This window comes from Delphinus delphis, chromosome 17, assembly GCF_949987515.2.
Source record: "Delphinus delphis chromosome 17, mDelDel1.2, whole genome shotgun sequence".
In the NCBI taxonomy this organism is placed as follows: Eukaryota; Metazoa; Chordata; class Mammalia; order Artiodactyla; family Delphinidae; genus Delphinus; species Delphinus delphis.
Genome location: NC_082699.1, coordinates 11878928 through 11901138, shown reverse-complemented (window position 1 = coordinate 11901138; position 22211 = coordinate 11878928). Strand labels below are relative to the sequence as shown.

The 22211-nt window shown below is 44.0% G+C and overlaps 1 protein-coding gene, 1 long non-coding RNA gene and 3 other non-coding genes across 6 annotated transcripts in view; 1 reads left to right on the top strand and 4 right to left on the bottom strand.

Annotated features, from left to right (window-relative positions):
- The window catches only part of TRIM55 (tripartite motif containing 55), a 42588-nt gene extending 32651 nt beyond the window's left edge, over positions 1–9937 (bottom strand). For both annotated transcript variants that reach the window (XM_060035157.1, XM_060035158.1), the window contains exons 1-4: positions 9770–9937; positions 9097–9269; positions 2330–2495; positions 271–366 (exon numbers count right to left, since the gene is read on the bottom strand). In XM_060035157.1, the coding sequence (XP_059891140.1) occupies positions 271–366; positions 2330–2495; positions 9097–9269; positions 9770–9937 (603 nt within the window). The remainder of the gene's footprint in view (positions 1–270; positions 367–2329; positions 2496–9096; positions 9270–9769) is intronic.
- A 9089-nt stretch (positions 9938–19026) lies between these two features.
- TRNAA-AGC (transfer RNA alanine (anticodon AGC)) lies at positions 19027–19099 on the bottom strand. Its single transcript has one exon. It is a non-coding gene; the product is annotated as a tRNA-Ala (tRNA).
- A 145-nt stretch (positions 19100–19244) lies between these two features.
- Positions 19245–19333, bottom strand: TRNAY-GUA (transfer RNA tyrosine (anticodon GUA)). Its single transcript is given in 2 exon segments — positions 19245–19280; positions 19297–19333. It is a non-coding gene; the product is annotated as a tRNA-Tyr (tRNA).
- Positions 19334–19850: 517 nt separating this feature from the next.
- TRNAY-GUA (transfer RNA tyrosine (anticodon GUA)) lies at positions 19851–19941 on the bottom strand. Its single transcript is given in 2 exon segments — positions 19851–19886; positions 19905–19941. It is a non-coding gene; the product is annotated as a tRNA-Tyr (tRNA).
- A 294-nt stretch (positions 19942–20235) lies between these two features.
- LOC138414313 (uncharacterized) overlaps positions 20236–22211 on the top strand; it is a 119902-nt gene continuing 117926 nt past the window's right edge. The window contains exon 1 of the long non-coding RNA XR_011246760.1: positions 20236–20333. This is a non-coding gene — a long non-coding RNA (uncharacterized lncRNA). The remainder of the gene's footprint in view (positions 20334–22211) is intronic.

The window sequence follows — 22211 nt, the reverse complement described above, 5'->3', positions numbered from 1 at the left end:
GTAGCTAATCTTTCAAAACGGGTTGCCCAAGAAAGAACACCTGTAACGACCACCTTGATAAATGTGGTAAGATCTGCCTTGTTGCCTCATGTGGTAACTTCTCTTTTCTGTGCCAGGAGGTAAATATTTTAGAGACACATCAGGAAGGAGGTCATCCTATATGGAAAGACTGAAATGTTGGAACGGGGATTTCTAGGGTGGCGTTGAGGAAGCCACAAAACCCCAGGGGTTCAGGCACGGTTTACACTCCCTTGAGGCCACCTGACTCACCTCGATCGTTTTGCAGGTGTCCTCCAGCTGGCTGATCACTCCCTGGACCCGATCATTGCTTCCCACAAGGACAGCAATGCCGTCGCTGAGCTCAGACTAATGGAGAGAAAAGAGGGGTGCAAGATTTTAGGGGCTTTCTAGTCAGCACTGACTGTGAGTTCATCTTAGTAGTGTCCTCATGGGTTCTTAATTTAGGGTCCATGGAACCCCCAAAGGAGGAACAGTGAGGCTGGGAGGCCTGAGAACCTCCTGATCTTGTAAATAAAATTCTGAATGGATGTGTGTATAAATGCATTTGTCTGGGAAGAAGTTTCATAGTTTTCATCAAATTCTTAGTAGAGACTGTGACCCTGCTAAAAACATTAAGAACACCGAATCATAGGCCATAGAGAATAGCACATTCAGGGTAAAGAATTCTAAGCATTGTTTATTGAATGAAGACCAAAATGTGACATCAGGGGCCCAAAATGAATTATTTGTCTAGTGCAGCTCAGGATCAGTTTTACTAGAGAAATATTCATTTATTCAACGTATACCTATTACGCATCCTCTACACGCTAGATGCAAACAAATACTCATATTCTAGACTAAGTCATTACAAACTTAAAACTGTAACGTTCAACTGTTTCCAGGAAAAAAATTTCAACTTGAAATTCCTCTCAGGACTCTTTGGACCCCGAAGCGATTCCGTTGTTCTTACTTACCCCCTTGCGAGGCTGGCCTCTGGAGCACAAGAAACACTGAATGAGTGGGACTCAGGAAACCTACGTGGTTGGTCCAACTCGGCCTTCAACTTCTCTATGATGTTGGGCAAAACATGTAATCAATTTGGACCTTCATTGTCTCACATATAAAGTGAGAAGAGTGGTTGTAAAACATTTTAAAGCTGCAGAACCCTTTCTTCAAATGGAAGCTAATAAATAATCCCAATAGGTAAAAAGTTTGCTTTGGCCAAACCGGAGCGGGATGGAAGCTCTGCCAGCCTGCCTCTGTCCATCCCGCATGGGCCTCAGGGCTCTGAGGGGAATGGTGTGACACAGGTACCATTCAGTTCTAACACGTATGACTTGAGGGGGGGCAGGTAAAAGGGAAACGGGGGATAAGTCTTAAGTGGATTGAGAAATAAATAAATGTTATGGATATCTTGCTAAATCCTGCTTCTTTAGCAGTTAGTACTCACTGGTTGCAACTGGTGTTGCCCAAAGTTTGGTTTCCAAATTTAATTCCAACTCTGTACTGTATTTGGTGTAAAACACTGACCAAATGTGGAACCTCTGATTCTTACAGAAAGAAGCTGAGATGTGGAGCTTCTCAAATTCTAGATGCCAAGACTTGGTTGCAGCTCTCTGAGCACACAACCCCACAGTTTATTTACATCAAATGGATAAGCTTCTACTTGCCTGTGGGTGAAACCGGATTGGCAGGTGAGTGATAAGCTGGGACACCCTGTATTTGGTCAGAATGAGGGGTCTGAGGCCCTGGGGTGAGGGCATGGATGGTGCCCTCAGTGCTGGCCTAGGTTGAAAGGCTAGGAGGCCAGCTTAACCCAGGCTGGAGGGCCAGGCCAAGGGAACGTGTAACGCAATGTCATTCATTGTAATTCTACCAACTAGGAGTGCGCGAGAAAAGGCCTTGAGGAAGGCCAAAGGAATCTTTGGTTGGTGAATGAAGAAAAATGTTCTGAGTGGAGTAAAAAGTTATCCTTTTATTACCTATAGTCTGAACCTCAAATAACGTTTGAGGAGCTTGAGCTCGGACCGAGTCCCATAACAATGCACATCTTCAACAACCTCCAACGGGCGCAAACACAGTGACCCTTCCCCTCCGGACCCCTTCCTGACTCTCTGCATCTCTTCCCTCCCCCACCTTCCCCACCAGCCTGCAGGGCATTAAGCACGTGGAGGGTGCGCAGCATCCCTTCCGGCTCTATGCTCCGCGCCCTCCCAGCCTCAGGGCCCTGTGGCCCTGTGCATTGGGCATCTCTCCTTGGGGGGCAGCGAGTCAATGACGCAGGCACTTGGAAGGGGCTTCGGAGGAGGGGCGGAAAGGCCTCTGTTACCTTCTGCCTCTGGAACACGTGAGTGAGGGGAGCCACCTGGCAGTCCTTGTGCGCCCCAAAGACCTTGCACAGAGAGCAGGTGGGCACTTCGCAGTTCAGACAGTAGATGTTGATGCGCTCATCTTCGTGCTCCTCACACAGGGGCTGGTCGGACTTCTTTTCTGGTCTGGGAGGAGGTACGTGGATAAGTGTTAGCTCCGGTTGCGGCAGAGCTGAGCCGGGTGGCCCAACAGGGTGATCAGCATTGCATCCTACCCGGCAAGACCCTGTACCCCCAGCAACCCTACCCCAGCAGACTTCCAGAGCCCCTTTCATGTGCTCAGAGCCCTCCAAATTCTCTACGGGTTTATCAGCAGTGTCCTGACAAATTTCCAACCAGGCTGGGGGTAAGGACATGGAGACTGTGACCTGTAGCATTTGCCAATTTCTCTGGTATGAATATTCCCCCCATTGGCCGATTTCAAGGTTTAAAAACGGGCTAGTGCAATTCCTGAAAGCCGAGCGCCGGATTCTTTCCTTAGGAGCTGCTTCAGCACCATCTCTACATGCTCACAAGTCTCTCAAGAAAGACTTTACAATTACGGGTAAAGAGGGGCAGGTTGCCGATAAACAAAATGTCAAGTTTGCACCAGCTTTGGGGAGGCCCATTTGCCCCACCGCTGCAGCCTCTGGCCCCGGCAAAAGGAGTGAGCGTGGAGGTGGGCTGGGGGAGCCCAAATCTCTGATTATCCATCTCGGCGCTGGTTGGAAGTAGTTGTGTGTAAGTGCTTTTTGGATTTGTTTGGGTCTCCTCCTGCCATTAGCCCAGAAAATTAAATGTACGTGACTTCCTGCGGACTCAGCAGTGGTTAAGAGTGGGTCGTATGTGCTCAGTGAGTGTAAGCAATTACACTGAATACTTTAGGCAATAAGAAAAGTGCAAAATGTTGTTCTGGGACATGGTGGTACCCCGGAAGTCCAAATCTCACAGATAATCCGCAAGTTTCAGTTTTCCCAAACCAAACCAACCAAAACTTCTCAAAGCTGCCCAGGTCATAATGGAGCATTGGGTTTGAGATTTGCACTTCAGGGGTACCACCATGGCTAAGCAATGAAGAAGCATGAGAGAGGTAGTGACAAATTATTGTTGCTTAAGGATAACCTCTTAGCTGCGAAATCACCTGGAGAGCCCAGGTTCACGTCACGTGGTAGGGCCTGGTATATTTCCCTAACCATCATCGTGGTTTAGGTGTTAGAATACATCAAGATCAAAATTATGTCACCTTGTGATGCTATAGGCTCCCTCTGGAGATCATGGGGGGAAGGGTGGTTTTAGCCTACTTATACGAAATCTGGAATTTTGATATGTTCTATTCAAAGACTGAGGCTGTTAATAGTTTTCAGAATTGTTTGGAAAATTTAAATACAAATCCAAAATCTTTCCTCATTTTCCCAAACATATGATTATTTAGAAGCATCTCAGATTTGGAACTGAATTTTTATTTTATTGAAGTATAGTTGATTTACAATATTGTGTTAGTTTCAGGTGTACAGCAAAGTGATTCAGTTATACATATATATATTTCCAGATTATTTTCCATTGTAGGTTTTTACAAGATATTGAATATAATTCCCTGCTCTATGCAGGAAATCCTTGTAGCTTATCTATTTTTTTAATATAGTAGTTTGTTTAATCCCATACTCCTAATTTATCCCTCTCCCCCTTCCCTTTCCCCTTTAGTAACCATAAATTTTTCTATGTCTGGTGTGAGTCTTTTTACGTTTTGTATATAGATTCATTTGTATTATATTTTAGATTCCACATATAAGTGATATCATATAATATTTGTCTTTCTCTGTCTGACTTACTTCACTAAGTATAATATTCTCTAGGTCCATCCATGTTGCTGCAAATGGCAATATTTCATTCTTTTGTATGGCTGAATGATATTCCATTATATATATTATGGTCTGTTTCCTCCACTGGAATGTGAGCTCTATGAGGGCAGGGGCCAGGGTCTGTCTCCTTTTTTGTGGGGTTCCCAGTGCCAAGAACAGTGCCTTGCACAGAGTAGGTGCTCAGTACATATTTGTTGAATGAATGAGAAGTAAAAGGGAATTTGCCAGATTCATGGACAGTGTTCCCTGTGCTCTAACATAAAATCGCTCATCTGGAGAAGGCGTGTGAACTATGGGGAAAGCTTAGTCACTTGGCTCTCCTGAGTGGCAAAGGAAAAGACCAGACAACATCCTGAAGACTCCACTTATAAATGACAAAGGCCTCCAGCGGTTATCTAGAGACTAGGAGTGGTGATTCAAAGGCTTCTCTACCTCTAAAACCTTCCCTCCCCTGTACCTCCACCTCGTAATACATGTCAAGCAAGTGTCCAGAGCACATTAACTGGGAGATGGCACAGCTGATGCTACTGCAGCCCCTCTCCCCCAGGCATTTCCCGAGGGTAGCCTGCGTCCCACGTGCTGCTCTGATGTTAGCAGCTCTGACCAGGGACGATATTGTAGAGCTCAGATATTTGCAGGGGATGCAATACTGAAAATGTGGAAACAGCCATGGGCTCTTCATTTAGTTGTTGATTGTGATTACTTTTTCATGATGCAATACAGACCAAGGACTGCCTGCAATATTCCTTATTAGGTTGTTGTTGTTCAGCTGGCAACACAGGCCGAGAGGCATCCCCCACTTACAAATGGGTGTAGAATGAAAACCTTCAGACACCTTACGCCACATAACACACTTGGGACAAATGTGGCATGTAGAATAAAGACGCAAAGGCGACTTCATGAGGTGAGGGTGTCCGAGCTCTCAGTTGTGGTTCGGGTCTCAGTACCAAATGCTGGCTGTGGCTCCCAGCCGTTCCGTGCAGGCTAGTCTCAGGGAGTCTGTAGCCTGTTCCCTCTGCTCTCTGGGGTTTCGGGGACCATCTTCAAGTTTCCTGAAGGATGGGCATCTGGTGCTGATGATGCATTTCAGGCAGTACTTTGGGTTTTTTTAAACATCTTTATTGGAGTCTCATTACTTTACAGTGTTGTGTTCGTTTCTGCTTTATAACAAAGTGAATCAGCTATACGTATACAAATATCCCCATATCCCCTCCCTCTTGTGTCTCCCTCCCTCCCACCCTCCCTATCCCACCCCTCTAGGTGGTCACAAAGCAATGAGCTGATCTCCCTGTGCTATGCGGCTGCTTCCCACTAGCTAGCTATTTTACATTTGGTAGTGTATATATGTCAAGGCCACTCTCTCACTTTGTCCCAGCTTACCCTTCCCCTCCCCGTGTCCTCAAGTCTGTTCTCTACGTCTGCATCTTTATTCCTGTCCTGCCCCTAGGTTCTTCAGAGCCTTTTTTTTTTTTAGATTCCATATATATATGTGTTAGCATACGGTATTTGTTTTTCTCTTTCTGACTTACTTCACTCTGTATGACAGACTCTAGGTCCATCCACCTCACTCCAAATAACTCAATTTTGTTTCTTTTTATGGCTGAGCAATATTCCATTGTATATATGTGCCACATCTTCTTTATCCATTCATCTGTCAATGGACACTTAGGTTGCTTCCATGTTCAGGCAGTACTTTTACAGTCAAACTGATCTCAAAGTTTAATCCCAACTCAGTTTCTCCAAGTGGTGGCCGTATGGCCTTAGGCGAGTTCCTTCAACTCTTTCAGGCTCAGCTTTTACTCATATCTGAAAATTGGACTAGGAGTCTTCTAATTAAATATGACAAAATGAACGCATTTATTTATTTGTTTCCTGCTGAAATCCCACTAAAATGAGAGTAAGGGAATAAAAAGGTATAAATCAATAAGGACAAAAAATGAGCAAGATAACAGCAGAGGAGAGATGCAACCAAATGTTGGGAACAGCTGGACGAAGGGACGTGACCTGTTTGAAATGCATCTTGGTTCTGCTGGGAGCCTGCAGGGTAAAGGCGCACAGGACAAGCTGCTCAAGCTTTACAGGCTCCCCCTGCAAAGGCCCTGGGACTGCAGAGGCCAGGCACCCAGGAGTGCGGGCGGGCGGCGGGGGGACTGGAAAGAGGAGGACTTTTTGCACACTTTAGGGATTACTTGAGGATGTGCTCCACAAAAACAGTAGAGTAAACCAACAAAGAGGACGACAAAGGATCCAGGAAACAAGGGCTTCAACCCAGGGGAGAGTCAAAGAAAAGTAGAAGGTAAAGCCAACCGCGCGGGGGCTCAGCCCTAATTGTCTGCAGTGAAGTCAATAGATAATGTCTAAAACTGAAAAACCAAAGAATAGGAGCCTGCTAGTAGCATACACACATCACTGGGTGATAAGTGGCAGAAGAACAGCTGAAAGAATTAAACGTGGCTGACTCTGGGGAGTGCGACTTGGGGGCAAAGAGGGAGTAGGGCAGGGAATGCAGCTCTCTTTCGAGGCCTTGTAGTGCGATTGGAATGTTTAAAATTATGCATATGCATAGGAATTACTTTGAATAAAATATTTAAAATACCCATGAGAATTAAAGAATTACACATGATTCATGTGTATAACACCCTGAACAGTGGCTGACGCGTATTCAACACATATTGGTTTGACTTGCTGTATTTTAAAGTTAATTATTATGTTCTTTTTTTTTTTTTTGGTCGTGGGACATGTGGAATCTTAGCTCCCCGACCAGAGATTGAACCCGTGACCCCTGCAGTGGAAGCGCGGAGCCCTAGCCACTGGACCACCAGGGAAGTCCCGTTATGTTCATTATTAATGTTAGTGAAATTAGTTCCTTCTCGCATCGCCCCCCCACCCCACCGCAAGCTCTGGCTAGCTCAGCACCAGGCAGAATTCTAGATAAGAAGGCCAGGTTTTACTGAGACCTACAATCTCTAGCCATTCTGCGGGAGGCCAGAGTTGACCAGCCCCTGCCCTTTCTGCTTCCACCTTAATGTGGGCCAGGGTTCATCTCACTCCGTATTTCAAAGTTAGTCCAGAGTCACCTCACATACCCTGAGGCTTAGGATTCTGGACTGGTAAATCTGCCAGCCCTCAGGGAACAGCTGGGTTTATGTCCAAACACGTGCCCGAGCTCTCTGTACAATTTGTGGTTTTGCTACCAATTAAAAATGTCCCAAAGGCAAGTCTCAGGTTCGAGAAACAGCAGCATAAGAAGAATTTGATCATCACAAAAACACCAGTAGGCTACTCCGCTGTGAGCTTCATTGTTGGAGATTGGTTCATTGCTTTGAATCTGTTCACCTAGGCACTAGCTGTGGCGGACGCATCGCATAGACTTCAAAGCCAGGATGTGTCGTGTAGTGTTACGCTACAGATTTCAACGTCTCCTCTTCTCGGGATTACATAACAATGATTGTTATTAGTTCACATCATTCAAGCTCTCACTGTGGCAAGTAGCAAAACAGAAAATTGTGGCAATAAATAGAACGTGTAAGAAGATTTATGGTGTTGCTTAAACATCTGGTACTTACGGAGCAACTGCTCTGTGCGAGGCACTGTCGCAGGCACTGAATCAGTTGTTATATAAACAGTCTTAGTAATTAGTTGGTTATTAATTGGCTGGTTAACTTTTTTAAGAGACAGTGTATCTATTTGCATCTTAAAATAATGAAATAAAATGAGATCAGATCTTAATTACAGTAGCGGTACTTTCCTTCTTCTCAAGAGATTTTGGAAGCGAGGGAAATGGCCCACTCTGTATCTCTGCAATATGTCATCAGCAGTTCTTCTTCCCAGTGCCATCTATATCCTGGCCCTATCTAATTTAGTTTTGAATCTTAAGCAGAAATGAATAGCCATAGCAATTGTAATAATTATATGTTCGATTTATAGAACAGCTTTCCTTCTAAGAGCACAAGGCTCTTCGAGCCCTGCAGATGTCCCGTGAATCCGTGTCTCCTACTAGGAAGCACAGTGAGATCATTTCTAGATGGTCTCAGTATTGCTGTCAAGCGCTATGGACTTGACTGCCTTGTGTACAGTTGAAAAAGGGCTCCTCGACACCAGCACTTCTAGGAATGAACTCCCCCTGTGTTGTCTCTAGGAAAGGAACTCTGTAGCCAGTGTGATTTGATGAATAAGAAGCCCTTTTCAAAAAACTAAAAAATGACTGATGTATATGCTGCATGTCAATCAGCAGGTGCGTGCCAGCAGTATTCAGGAAGAATAACCTAGAGAATAGGGAAACATAACCTGAGCTCCATCCTTTTTTTTCCTCCCCTGTCTCTAAACTCTAAGTTGCTAAATCCCAGGAGTCTACCTTGCTTTGCTACTTCCCAGAGTCACTACCATGACTAACTATGTCAGAGGATTTTGTTTTTATTATTATCCTCTAGAAAATGTTTACATGAGACTGTCTGAACTAAGAACAGGCCGATGTGGGGAGATGCCATTTCTGTTCATTTTCTGTAGAGTTTTGCACGCTGGTTTTTCTGCTGTGTAGAATCTGGAGCTATAAAGAAGCTGTGTAGTGCAGAAACGTCTACAAGGGATGTAATACAAGGCTGGGGGTAGGGCAGCATTATGCCTCTTTCAATATCACCATCTGGCCTGGATTAGTGTTAATGAGTTACTTCATTCTGAAATTGATACAAAAGCATGGGCCCCAGCTTCCTTCTCTCCTCCCAAGAGCAACTCTCACTCCCATTGGGAAGGACTGACTTGGAAAAACATTTTCCTATAAAACAATTAGCCCCTGATTGGTAAACAAGCATTCAGTATAGCGACCCACTGAAACAAACAAACAAATAATGAAGACAAGCTTCAGATGTGTCTGACACACAGGAGAACCCTACCTGGTGGACTCCTGCTTGTAGATGTCAATGATATTTTCCACCAGCAGGTTCCTCTGAAGCCCGTAGATCCCATGTCTGTCCAAAACCACTTCGTGTCTGCAGGATGGGCAACGGAATCGGCCCCCCGAGGCCACAGTGCTACCTCCTCTTGTGGGCAAGTACGGGTTAGAGGCCTGTTCCCGCCAAGCAAGAAAAGAGGAATTGAGCAACGCCACAGGTAGCTTTTCAGAGGCTTCCCTTCACTCTCTGTTACACTAGGAACAGCATCAACTCCTGCTTTCAGCTTGCTGTGAGATCGTCCCTTAGGGCATTATCGGCAAAAGCATGTACCGTCTTCAGCATGAGGCGCTTCTCCGCCCGGCATTTCCATAACCAGAAGTTCCAGCCAGAAACTCCAACATTAATGTCTTGGGCAGTAATTCATTTACAATTTTGAGACAGATTCAGTTTTTTTTAAACAAGTATGATTCTTGGTATTGAAATAAAATTGGATTTGAGAGTAAGAAGGAGGCTGACAGCAAAGTACAAAGCAAATCACTTTAAAAACTTTCTTTCTTTTTTTTTTTAACAAATGCAACCTTATACAACTTTCTAAAGAAATTACCTCCAAGTTAAGTGCTTGATTCGGAGAAGAGGGAATCTTTTCCACCCCCTCCATTCCAAACAAACCTACCTGGAAAATGTCACTGGCACATTTCCTACACAGGTTATGCTGGCAGGGGAGAATGACCACGGGTTTCGTGAACATCTCTAAACAGATGGGACAGATGAGTTGCTTCTCCAAGTTATCCATGGTCTGCTGCTCTTTGGAAAAAGACTTGTAATTCAAAGATGCGCTCATCTCCTGGCCGTCCCTGTGTGCTCTGCCAGGGAAAGGGTGCTTCGAATGGTTTCTGCAAGTGATTCCTGGAAATAATTCCAAAGATTGTGTGATCAAGTGTCCTTTACGTTTCTTTCCGTGGAGGACATTGTTTCAGGCCCAGGTTCAGAGTGGGGCTGGAGCTGTTTTTAGCAGCCGAGGGTCACATGACAGCAGACAGACTTGTCCGTATAAGCTAGTGACAGGAGGATGGATTCTGACAGGTGACAGAGAACAGGGGCCAACATTTCCACCCCAGGGAGTGAAGAGAGTGGGTGGGAAGGAGGATTACAAACCCCATTTAGACGGGGTTATGAGGAGAGGGAGGTGAAGCTGACAGTTGTCGACAACAAATGCAAATGTTGGTGCCCAGTCGCTGAGCTATGCCCCCTGTGAGCAATCAGCAAGGGCTTGGTGATGGGCTTCTCCAGGACCAGGGAGAACATAGTCCAAGAGTCTCACTGTATAACGAATGCCATTTCTGTCTTGAGAATTTAGGAAGCAAGTCACCAAAAGTAGCATGATCATACTATCCTAGGTGAAAACAAACGAAGCATGTCTGCTTGGCATATCATTATCCTGGCTTCACAAGGGTAATCAACTAAAAAGACTTGCTTAGTGTTAAATATTTCATCTTTGTGAGGGTTGTGAAATGGGAAAAATTTCAACTTAAAAACTGATTTCAAATCTTTTCACCACAAAAGTATCCACAAAATTTTTAAAAACTCCAAACACCAGTTGATCCAATTTTTTTAAAAAAAAGTTGTATAATAAAGCTCTAGTATGCTCTTTTCTCTCTCTTTTTCCTAATCCTCCTTCATCATATACACCACCACCCCTACACACACCTAGAAACACACAGAAAATTTGGCAATCTTTAAACATTTTAGTTTGCGCCAACAATCAGTAATGAGGTAGTAACTGGCACATGGGGTGGCAGACCCATTATTTTATTTTGCCATATAGTGGGGGACAAATATCAGTGCCATTTTCAGTGGAAGTGAAAATGGAATCCTGCTTCCACACCTGGGTTTTATCTGGTCTGAAATATCTGTGCCCCTCTGCATTTGTCTGTATTTCCCAAGTTGATTTTTTAAATGACAGTTTCCCCGGTCATTTCTGAGAATTCTTGGTCTGCCCTTGAGTCATCAACTTCAATTCTGATATTGGCCAGGATTTTGTGAAACAACTGTTTCATCTATGTGTTTTATTTAAAGATTTAAAATCAGATCAAAAATGAAATAAGAAACACATGTCTATTTTTTTTATGTGATGAATTTGCAGCTTTATTTCTCCTTGATTTAAAACACCCCATACAATGAACACATTTTGTTAACACAGCCCCAGGGTGCACTTAATTACCAGTAAGGAGTAGATCGTTGTGACTGGTTATGTGTGCCCTTAGTGCTGTGTGCACTGAGAGTTTATTGAGAATCTAATAAGCTCTATTAACTAATAATAAGTTATACGTATTCATAAACATTTCAGGGATCTTTGGAGAATTTTGTTATTCCTTTCAATGTCTGTTTAGCAACTACAGTGAAGAAGGGAATTGGTGACATTGTTTTACTGAGTTAATTCAGTTCACCTAGCCTAGACAGTTAACTGTGTTTATTGTACATGGGCTATGGAGGTCTGAGCAAAATAAGAGAGCTGTTTTCTAAGAAAGATGAAGTTTCTACTGTAAAAGACCTTGCAACCTAAGGAAAAGCACTTAAACTAATACTATACACTATAGCCAAGCCTATCCTTTTAAGAGGAATTCATTCTTTCAAAAAATATTTGTTGAGTGTTTATCATGTGTCTTGAAAGACGAACAAGATACAGGCTATTGTCCTCAAGGAGCTCAGTCTAATAAATAGTAGAGATAAGACACGAATATACAGAAACACAGTACAAAACAAAATGGAATAAAGAACTTCAGGGACTTCCCTTGTGGTCCAGTGGTTAAGACTCTGCGCTTCCAGTGAGCGCGGGTTTGATCCCTGGTCAGGAAACTAAGATCCCCATTCCGTGCGGCACGGCCAAAAAAAAAAAAAAAAAAAAAAAAATACAGAGAATTCCAGAGTTGGAGGAATCAGGAGGGCTTCATGGGTGGGGTGGCATTTGCGCTGATCCACTGAGGAACCTAGACACCAATGGGCATGTCGTTCTGTGGGCAGTGGGGCATAGGTGGGGCTTCCAAGAGAAGGCATAGAAGCAGGCAGGAGTGCCAGGAAAGCTCAGAGCATGTGGTGCTTTGGGCTGGAGTGCAGAGCATGCTTCTGGCACATTGGCAGCCCATGAATACTGGGCTGAAGAGTTTTTACCACTTAATAAATTAGGCAACAGGAAGTCGTTGAGAGTGTCTCACAGGGACCTTTCCCTGAGAGCTGTGCATTGGTGAAATTAATCTCAGTGCTGGTTGGGATAGGTCAGTGTGAAGGTGACCTGGCTAAAGACCAGATGGGAGGTGTTGCCTAGGTGAGAGGTCATGACGCCCTGGCCCTGGGTGACGAATGGCAGTGGGGAAGGAAAGGAGGAAATGGACTCTGGTGGCTATGAGGGTAGAATCCTCAGGGGTGACTCAGGTGCCTGAGCCAGAGCAACCAAGATGATGCAGTGAGAGGCTGCACAGGGAGTCAGGAGGTCCAGCTCCCATGTCCACTTCACCTGGTGATCCTGGGAAAGTGACCTCACCTAGTTGGATTTCAGTTCTTTTATCTGTGAGTGGGCTTCATAACCTAACTTAGCAGTATTTGTAGAAAAAAACACTCTGACACTGCATGAACATTGAGAATCCCCAGTTGAATTATTTGATGGAGAGTTGAACCCTACCCTCTCCTTTTATTCTCTGCTCCTTCTTGCTCTCTGCCTTTCATTTTGTCTTAGAACTGCCCCTGGAAGCTACAGAGGAAACTAGCAAGAAGCCCACAGGAAGAAGAGCCAGGTTGATGGATAAGAACCACCTTCCCTTCTTCATCATCTTTCCTCCATTCCTGCTCCCCCCGCTCTCAGAGACCAGCCATCTATGGGGTGGGCATGTGAGTTGGGAGTGGGACACGGGGGTAGCACTCTGGTTCCTAGGGAGGAACCAGAAAATTTTAGTCTGCTCCCAAATCATTCAGAGTCTGAGAGATGGCAGAAATTCTGGAAATGAATCAGAATTGAAGTCAGCTTCAAGGCTCTGGAATCTGCAGTGGACCTGGGCCTCCACAGAGATGCGAAAACCAGCTTAGTCTCCTGAAGGTACCCTGGACTCTCTAGGGGTGGTGCATGACTTCCTCCCCTCTCCTACCCACACCCTAGCACAGGGGGTTGAAACCAATCAGGGGTAATTACACAGGAAGTTGCCATAGTTTGAAGCACCGATTTCCCCCCATTCTTGAGTCCTACCACACTGTGGTACGGGTGTGTTTAGACACATTGAGAAGCTGAAGCAAAACCACCATGGCTCTCACCTCCTCCAGAAGTTTCCCACATCCCCCAGATAAGTCAAAGGAAGCAAGAACCTGAGTTTACGCCCACGGTGGACTTGACACTGAGGGGTGACAACAGAAAGAGAAGACTCTTGACCTTTTTCAACCTCTAGCTACCAGGCCAAATGAACCCAGACTTCAGGGTCCAGCGAAATGTAGATCTCAGTGTGTTTTTAATCTCAGGGAGGGAGAAAATGAGGTTCTAAAATCCCTTACTTTAGTACTACACCACCACAACAAACATCATAAATATTTGCAGAGTACCAATCATTTCTTAGGATAGCTCTCTAGAGTAGATATTATTATCTCCATTGAGCCAAGTGTGGCTCAGGGAAGTTAAGTAGTTGCGCAGAATGATACCTTTTGACTCATCCACTAAGCTACCCCACCCCATACTCTACAGCACATTGTCCATTAGAATTTTCTGCAATGATGTAAATGTTCTACATCTGTGCTGGCCAACCTCTAGCCACAGGTAGCTATTGAGTACTTGAAATGTGTATAGTGCAACTCAGGAACTGAAAATTTTTTCCCATTATTTATTTATTTATGGCAGCGTTGGGTCTTCATTGCTGCACGTGGGCTCTCTCCGGTTGCAGCGAGTGGGGGCTACTCTTCGTTGCGGTACACGGGTTTCTCATTGCGGTGGCCCCTCCTGTTGCAGAGCATGGGCTCCAGGTGCGCAGGCTTCAGTAGTTGTGGCACGTGAGCTCAGCAGTTGCGGCTCACGGGCTCCAGAGCGCAGGCTCAGCAGTTATGGCGCACGGGCTCAGCCGCTCTGCAGCAAGTGGGATCTTCCTGGACCAGGGCTCGAATCTGTGTCCACTGCATTGGCAGGCAGATTCCCAACCACTGTACCACCAGGGAAGTCTGTGAATTTTTAATTTTATTTAATTTAAACATATGTTTAAATAACCGTATGGGGCTGGAGGTCACCATATTGGACACAAGTCCTAGAACATAAGATATTAAAAAACCTTTGTGGGGGGGAAAAAGAACCTTGGGGGAAAATTGAAATGTATATGAAGGATTCTCTGGCAGGAACTGGGTTCCTCTCTTTTGGTGGGTTTTGTACTTTCTGGTTAGGGTGATATGAAACTCCTCTAACCCCAGAATAGTTAGAAAAGCAACATCAACTCTAGATTCCAACTTGCAAAACAAGACAGAGCACTCTGGGGAATAGGAGGCATTAGAAAGTTCCCAGAGAATCAGTGTCAGAATAAGTATACTTCCCAAGGATTCCAGAATGTCCTTAGCATTTCATTTACCCATGTTCTTTTTGTCTCTTTAACATACATAATTGCAAATCCAGGTACTTGAAAATAATCTAGGCTTAGCTCCAGGAGCTAGCTAGCCATTCATCAAACAAAACAGATGGAAAGTGGAGCTAAAGGGAAGTAAAAAATAGATATAGTTTGAAGCAAAGCAGTGAGGCAGAGTGCAGCCCTGGAGGAAGAGAAAGCAAGAGGAACTGGAAGGCTGATCTTGATTTCAGCTCATTCTCTAAGGTAGAGGAAGGAGAATTCTTCCTTCTTTCACCCACCAGAAGTGAGAAAGTTGGCGTTTGACAAAATCGTTAAAACAAGGAGAGAAACACCAGACTGTGTGGTTATGGAGGCAGACAGTAGGGGTTGCTGGAGAAGAAGGTTTAGTTAGACTGGAACACTAGGTCATGAGTGGACTCAGACTTTCAGGTCAACTCCAGCTCCAGTTAAGTCTCCTGAAAATCACTTTAATCCCATGCCAAAACAAAAGCCAATTCTTAATAGTTCACAGACCAGGTCCTCTTAAACTAAGACAATGAGGTTGTTAGTTTTTCCCTGCAATATTGATCCATTCATCCGTCCATCCATCCGTCCGTCTTCTTACACCAAGGACTCTTGACATCTACAAAATGCTTAACATTTTCCTTCGGTTTACATTGTCAATCTTTTCAGTTTAGCTGTTTTTCTGGCAATAGGCAGCTTGAATATGTGATTTTAAATTTTTTAGTGAAAAGAAACATTTTACAAAAGCTAAACTAAAAATGAAATTAACTAACTTGAAAAGTACTTAACAGAAGCTAAGTGGCATTTCTTTCATTAGATAGTTTGCAAACTTCTGGCTGAAAGCTTTTTTACTTCTTGATAATTAATCCTTCTCCAAATCTGTTGTTTATAAATTTTACTTCATCATACATATCTCTAAGGAAATGTTAGAAAACTAACATATTGTACTTTCCTCTGAACATTTCTTGGCATAGTTCACATGCCAGAAATAAACAGTGACAATCCCTAAAAGTAGCAAATACTTTAGTGTAAGGCCTTCCCAATGGCCATGTCTGAACTCCTTACCTTGGCTCCAAGATCAAGGACACTTGGCTCCACCCTCAATGCACACAATCTAGTCTTACCTCCCCTCCACCCCAGCCTACTAACTGATGTCTCTGAATTTACTCTTGCCTTCTGCAATCTGCTTCTCATGTGTCACACTCTATTTAAATCCCATTAATGGTCATATTACCCCTAGGGATAAAGACATTAATCCTCACTGTGATCCCTAAGGCCTGGCATGATTTGTCCCCTACCTACCTCTCTGACCTAACTGTACAATAGAAATAAGATGTGAGTAACAAATATGAGCCATATATAAGATTTTAAATTTCTAGTAGCCACATTAAAAAACAGAAACCAATGAAATTAATTTTATTAATATATTTTATTTAACCCCAAACCATATAAACTATTATCATTTCAACATATAATCAGTATTTTAAATAATGAGATAGTTTTATTTCTTCCCTTCCAATCTGGAAGTCTTTTACTTCATTTTTCTTGCCATATTGCACTGGCTAGAGACCCCAGAATGGTCTTCCTTACTTCTTTCCTGATCTTAAGAGGAAAGCATTCATATTACTAAGTTTAATGTTAGCTGTGTGTTTTTCATTGATGCCCTTTATCAGGTTGGGGAAGTTCCCTTCTCCCTACCTTCCAAGTTTGCTGACAGTTTGAAAAATCAGGACTGGATGTTGAATTTTGTCAAATGCTTTTTCTGCATCTACTGAAATGATCGTGTAGTTTTTCTTCTTTAGTACTGTACTTTAGTACTGTACTTTTTTTTCTTTAGTACTGTACTTTAGTACTGACAAATTACCTTGAATTTTGAATGTTGAACTAATCTTGTATTCTTGGAAAAGACCCATTTGGTCATGATGTATTTTCCTTTTTATATATTGTTGGATTTAACTGGCTAAAATTTTGTTGAAAAATTTTGCATCTATGTTCATGAAGGATATTGGTCTGTAGTTTTCTTGTAATGTCTTTGCTTAGTTTTGGGATCAGGATAATGAGGGCTTCATGGAATAAGTTAGACAGTACTCCCTCCTCTTCAATTTTCTGGAAGTTTGTGTACAATTGGTGTGATTTCTTCCTTAAATGTTTGGTAAAATAACCACTGCAGGCATCTGGGCCTGGTGTTTTCTTTATGAGAGAAATAAATGAGTTAACACGTGTGAAGTAACTAGAACTGTGCTTGGCTTGTCAGAGGTGCTGAATAAATGTTAGCTTTTAATTTTTTAGAATTCATCTATATTTTCAATTAAAGTAATAAATGGTTATTACAGAACTTAAAAATATTTTTAAATTTTAAGGAAGAAGAAATCACAGTAATCCTACTAGCCAAAGGTCACTAGTATTAACATTTTAATGCATTCTTCAGTGTTTCCTACAGGTAATTCATGCTTGTTTATATTGTTATTGTTTATATTGCTCTGTGCCTACTTTATTCACTTAATATTCAATTATTAACATTTCCCAAGTCAGTAGAAGTTCTTAATAAATAAAATTTCAAAGGCTATACTATTACATGGTCATACCATAATTCACTTAACCATCATTTTGTATTTTTAGAATTGTTCTACTTTCCCTGCAGAGGAGATCCAAGTACCTCTTTCCTGCACTTTCATATATATTTATATAAACACTCGTATAAACTCTAGAATATTCCCTCCAGGCCTTCCCTCTATGGTGTGCTAATAACATACACTGATAACAGCTAATGTTCATTGTGTGTTTACTATGTGCCAGGCACTGTAAGAAGGGTTTTACATTAAAAGTAGGTACCATTATTATCATCCCTATTTTACAGATGAGGAAACTGAAGTACCAAGATGTCAAGCAACTTGCCCAAGGTCACCCAGATAGGGAATGGTAAAGACAAGAAAGTCTATCAGGTTTCGCAGCCCACATGACTAACCATTAGGCAACAGTGCCTCTCAGCTTATATCTATAGACTTCTTATATGAATTCCATTCCATACCTGAGTTGCTGATCCTGAGATATTGTTTGAGTTCTTGCCCAGCTCACTTGTCCCAAACATGTGTTCTCCACCTGGATTTGGGGTGCAGTTGCTAACAATTCCTTTACTTATTACCCGTTTCTTGCTCTTGTAGTTATTATAGTTCCTCCAGCCCGCCAGCTAGAACACCCATCATCCCAACCAGAAATTGGGACATATCATCTGATAAAAGGATTCTTTTTCCTACTTTGTAAATTTGTTTTTACCAAAAAAAAGATGTATTTTAAGTGAATCATTATACATTCAATAAAGAGACTTTATTGAAAAGAATTTAAAATAGAAGCTGCCCTAGAAAATGAAAGACACGCCAATAAAAAACAACAGGTTGTACACATTGGTAACAAAAATATACAGGTTGTTTAGAATCCTAAAACGGAAATAAGATAAAAGTATTTTCACTTCTCAACTGTAATCCTCATAAAAGGTGTTATCTCTGCCTTTGTCTAGGTTTATATTTTGTGTTGACAACTGCAATATCGTTTCAACAGCTTTTTCATGGCTATATTCTAGAAAATTAGGATAGAGAGACTTCATTACCAGAAAAGACTTTGTGTGTGTTCTGCTAAATTGAATTTTTCAATGAGTGTGGGATTTGTGTTTGCTTTTGTCATGTCTTTTAACTAAACAGAACACACTCAAGAGCAGCCCGAGCTAGAACTTTTCTCCAGTTGATTCCCTCTCTGTGGTGGTCTCTAATGAACTCTCCAAAGTTACTCCCCAGGAGGAAAATGGCGTTAGAATCCTCCTCCAACAAGAAGCCTCTGGGTCCAGGGTCTTTTCCACTTCCTCACCTGTCCTCAGGTACCCGCCTTGCTTTATCATATCCATCTTGGATCTGCCAGGAGCCAGGCACCCCACTGTATGCAGATGAGATGGACCAGAATAGTCCCCGCCTCCTCAGCTCAACGTAAGTTTAAAGTAGCAGCGTCCTTCTCCAAGTTTTGTTTTTTCTTTTTCTGTCAGGTCCCTTTAATTATGCGCAGTTTAGACTCAGATGGGTCCCTGTAAGTGCAGCCATCAATCACAAATCACTAAAGACTCAGAGTGCCGACAGACGTGGTTGCAATCTGTCTCCATTTTTGGAGAGAAAACTAATTTCGTGAACTTCACAAAGTAAATGGGTCTAAACTTTTAAAATTAGAAAAATTATCCCCTCAAGTACCCTCGTCTGGGAAGTTTTAATAGCGGTAACCTCAAGCTCGCCCAACTACTTTCAACTCTTGTTCGAGTTGAATGAGAATCAAAAGAAAAAGGACCACTGGAGATCAGGAGAAAAACTGGAGGATGCGGGCATCGATCCCGCTACCTCTCGCATGCTAAGCGAGCGCTCTACCATTTGAGCTAATCCCCCACCGCTGGCCACGGCTGCTTATCTCTTCCTCTAGAGAGAGAACAGAGCCTTTAGAAGCGAAGATAAATATTCTTGACCACATTCTTGTCCCTGTTTCATGGTTAAGGCCAAAGTAACAACAACGACAAAAAAAAAAAAGCCTCTCTCCTTCGAGCCGGAATCGAACCAGCGACCTAAGGATGGCTATGGACACCAATCTACAGTCCTCCGCTCTACCAGCTGAGCTATCGAAGGGAGTGAGGGGACAGGCTCTCAACCCATCTTCATAACTTTTAGTCATTTTTCTAGGCTTCGTGTGCTTTCTACCGCGTTGCCTTCGTGATTCCCAGGTTCCTTGGGCACGAGATCCTCCTTGCGGACCTCCCAGCTCCTCACGGCAGCCGCCCCGAGCGTTCGCATCGCCGACCTTGCATGGGCTCTGAGGACTAGGTCAGGGGCCTGGCCCCGGGGAGCCGGCCGTTGGCCCGGGACGCGGCTTAGCCGTGTCGGCACTCAGGGGTTCGGGAAACGCCAAAGACGCTTTAGAAACAAGCGAAGGCCGTGACCCGGCAGCCTCCCCGCTGAGCGCAGACTCAGTGCCCCGCTCGCTCAGAACTCGGACCGCATGTCCCCGTTTCCGGGATTCGCAAAAGATTCACACCGAGGAAGCTACGGGTTTGGACCTGTTGTTTGGAAAGTAATGTATTATCAGAGAAATCCTTATGCAGAAAGGACCATAAATCATAGGAAGCTCGACAAAAACGTCCTTGTCTCCTTCGAGCCGGAGTCGAACCAGCGACCTAAGGATGCCTCTTAAGGTTATTAACTACAGTCCTCCGCTCTACCAGCTGAGCTATCGAAGGGACGTGCAGAGCCCGTGCCCCCGCCCCCTGAGATTCAATACCTAGGAACCAGAGCGCGCTCAACCCTTACCCAGAGATGAAACTGAGCATGCGTAATGGAGGGAGTGGGGCGCGAAGGGAGTACGTGCCCGAATGTTGTTTTACGCGTGCGCAGAAAGACTACCCGGCGGTGGCTCGCGGAGCCTGACTGCGGTAGGAGTGAGTTCCGAACTTTCGTGTCAAGACTCAAGACTCCTCCGCGTGTCTGTCGCACTTTTTCTTTACTCCCGGTGTTACGGGAGTTACTGTCGGGTGTGGTTTCCCTATTCTGTAACCTTTATGTCTCCTCACCCCTCGTGTGAGGGGTCCGTGGTGCAGGGTGATGCGTCCGACTACGAATCAGAGGACCGTAGGTACGATTCCTTCCAGTCTTGGCGTTCTTGTCCCCTTAGTTTTCAAAATCAGAGACTTTTACTACTTTGGGGTTCTCCCAAGCACAAATGCCGAGAGTTTACCACACCTCGAGGGCGGAGAGCCACCAGGCTTGGTTTCCGATGCCGCCTGTCGAACTTTCGAGATGTTGAGAGGTTCGCGAACACTAATAACGGGACGCCGGTAGCCGGGAGAGGAGGACGGCGCGGGGCAGAGCCGAGGAAAGGAGGGGCGGTTCCCGCGGGCTCCAGGTAGGAAGTGGGGAGGGAGCCCCAAGGTCAAGCCCCGCAGTTCCCAGGACAAAGCTGGTTAATGTCGCGGGGCTGCGTCTACCGCGGCTCAGCTCGTCAGGTCTTGGAAGGTATTTGAAGACGTTGCAGTCACCCAGTTACTAAACCACGCCAGCCATGCCCGACAATGCAGAGGGAGCAAAGTTATTTACAAGGTTCTTTGGAGCCCGCTCCCATTTTACATTTCATTTAACAAACCCCTTCTTGGTTGTCAGCAGAGCAGAAAAACCGTCTAATGATTTGGGTTCTGCCCTCAAGGGCCTTTCAACCAAGAGGGCATAATGTTGGTTTGAGCAAACTGAGTTTTTATTTTGAAGTTATTGATCTTATTTGTGGAAAGGGGTTTAGAATTAGTTCTTAAGTCTCCCCAAGTAAGGTAACAGCTCCCCAAAGTAAAAGTTTTAATACAATGTGAGGATGAGTTAAGGAAGAGAAAATGCGAGGTTAGGGAAAAGGGCTAGTCATTAAGTGGGAAAGCGGCTTCCTTAAGGCCACACAAACATGGTTAAAAGGAGTTAAAAATTTAGAGGGTGGGGCAAGCACAGGCTATTTGAACGAAATGGTGAGCTTTATTTTTGTTTCATTTTGCCATTTTTCGCACGTAACAAGCCGGTAGCTCTTTAAAGTTATATAGTGTCTCCGAGAGTTAAAAAAAATACTATTTCTGTGAGAGGCGGGGGAGATGTGTTGCACCCCTCCCCCGAAGTTTATGGAAAGAACCTTGTAAATTAGGCTAAGAGGAAAGGGCCTTCATTTTATTCGCACTGTCTTATTTTATAGGGTGGCAAGTCACGCGTTTATTATCTGCAGAGGTCACTGTCGTGGCCATCACTGCACTGTGGCGGAATCCTGGCCCCTTGGTGTAACCCCTTCCTGATGCACCCTCTTCCAAAACAGCCAGCCAGATAAGAGTGACGCGTTCCAGGAGGGCCAAGATGTTTCTTGATTTCTGGCCCTCTTACTTGTGATAGAAATCCACACAGAGCTAATGTAAGCAAGTGGCATATATTACGGTGATACAGGAGTGTCCCGCGGAAACCATGGAGGAGTGGTAACTAAGCCTCCTTGTGGTTTTCCCCAGCGCCTCTCAGCTTCTCTCTCTGCTTCTCTAGTGCACACAGTTGGAAACATGGTGCTGCACCCCTCCATCCCCACTACCCTAAAAATTCCTGACCTTTATCCCTTAGTCTATTGCCGAAAATTGAATATTTAGCCCCTCCGCCTGGCCCCAAATTTATATGTTGAAAACCTAATGCCCAACTGATGGTATTAGGAGGTGGAGCCTATGGGAAGTGATTAAGTCGTGATGTCACAGCCCTCATGAATGGAATTAGTGCCCTTATGAAAGAGGCCTCAGAGAGATGCCTCCTCTCTTCCAGTCATGTGAGCATACGGTGAGAAGGGTTGGACACATATGATTGCATCCCTCTTTCCTAGGATGCCAGTGAAAGATAATAAAGATATACAAGAAGAAAAAGTCTCCTGCCACATGGAAAACAAAGTAGGTACAATCAGCAAACCTGAGCTTTAAAATAATTTCTGGGATTGTGGAAAGCAAGTGAGATTGAA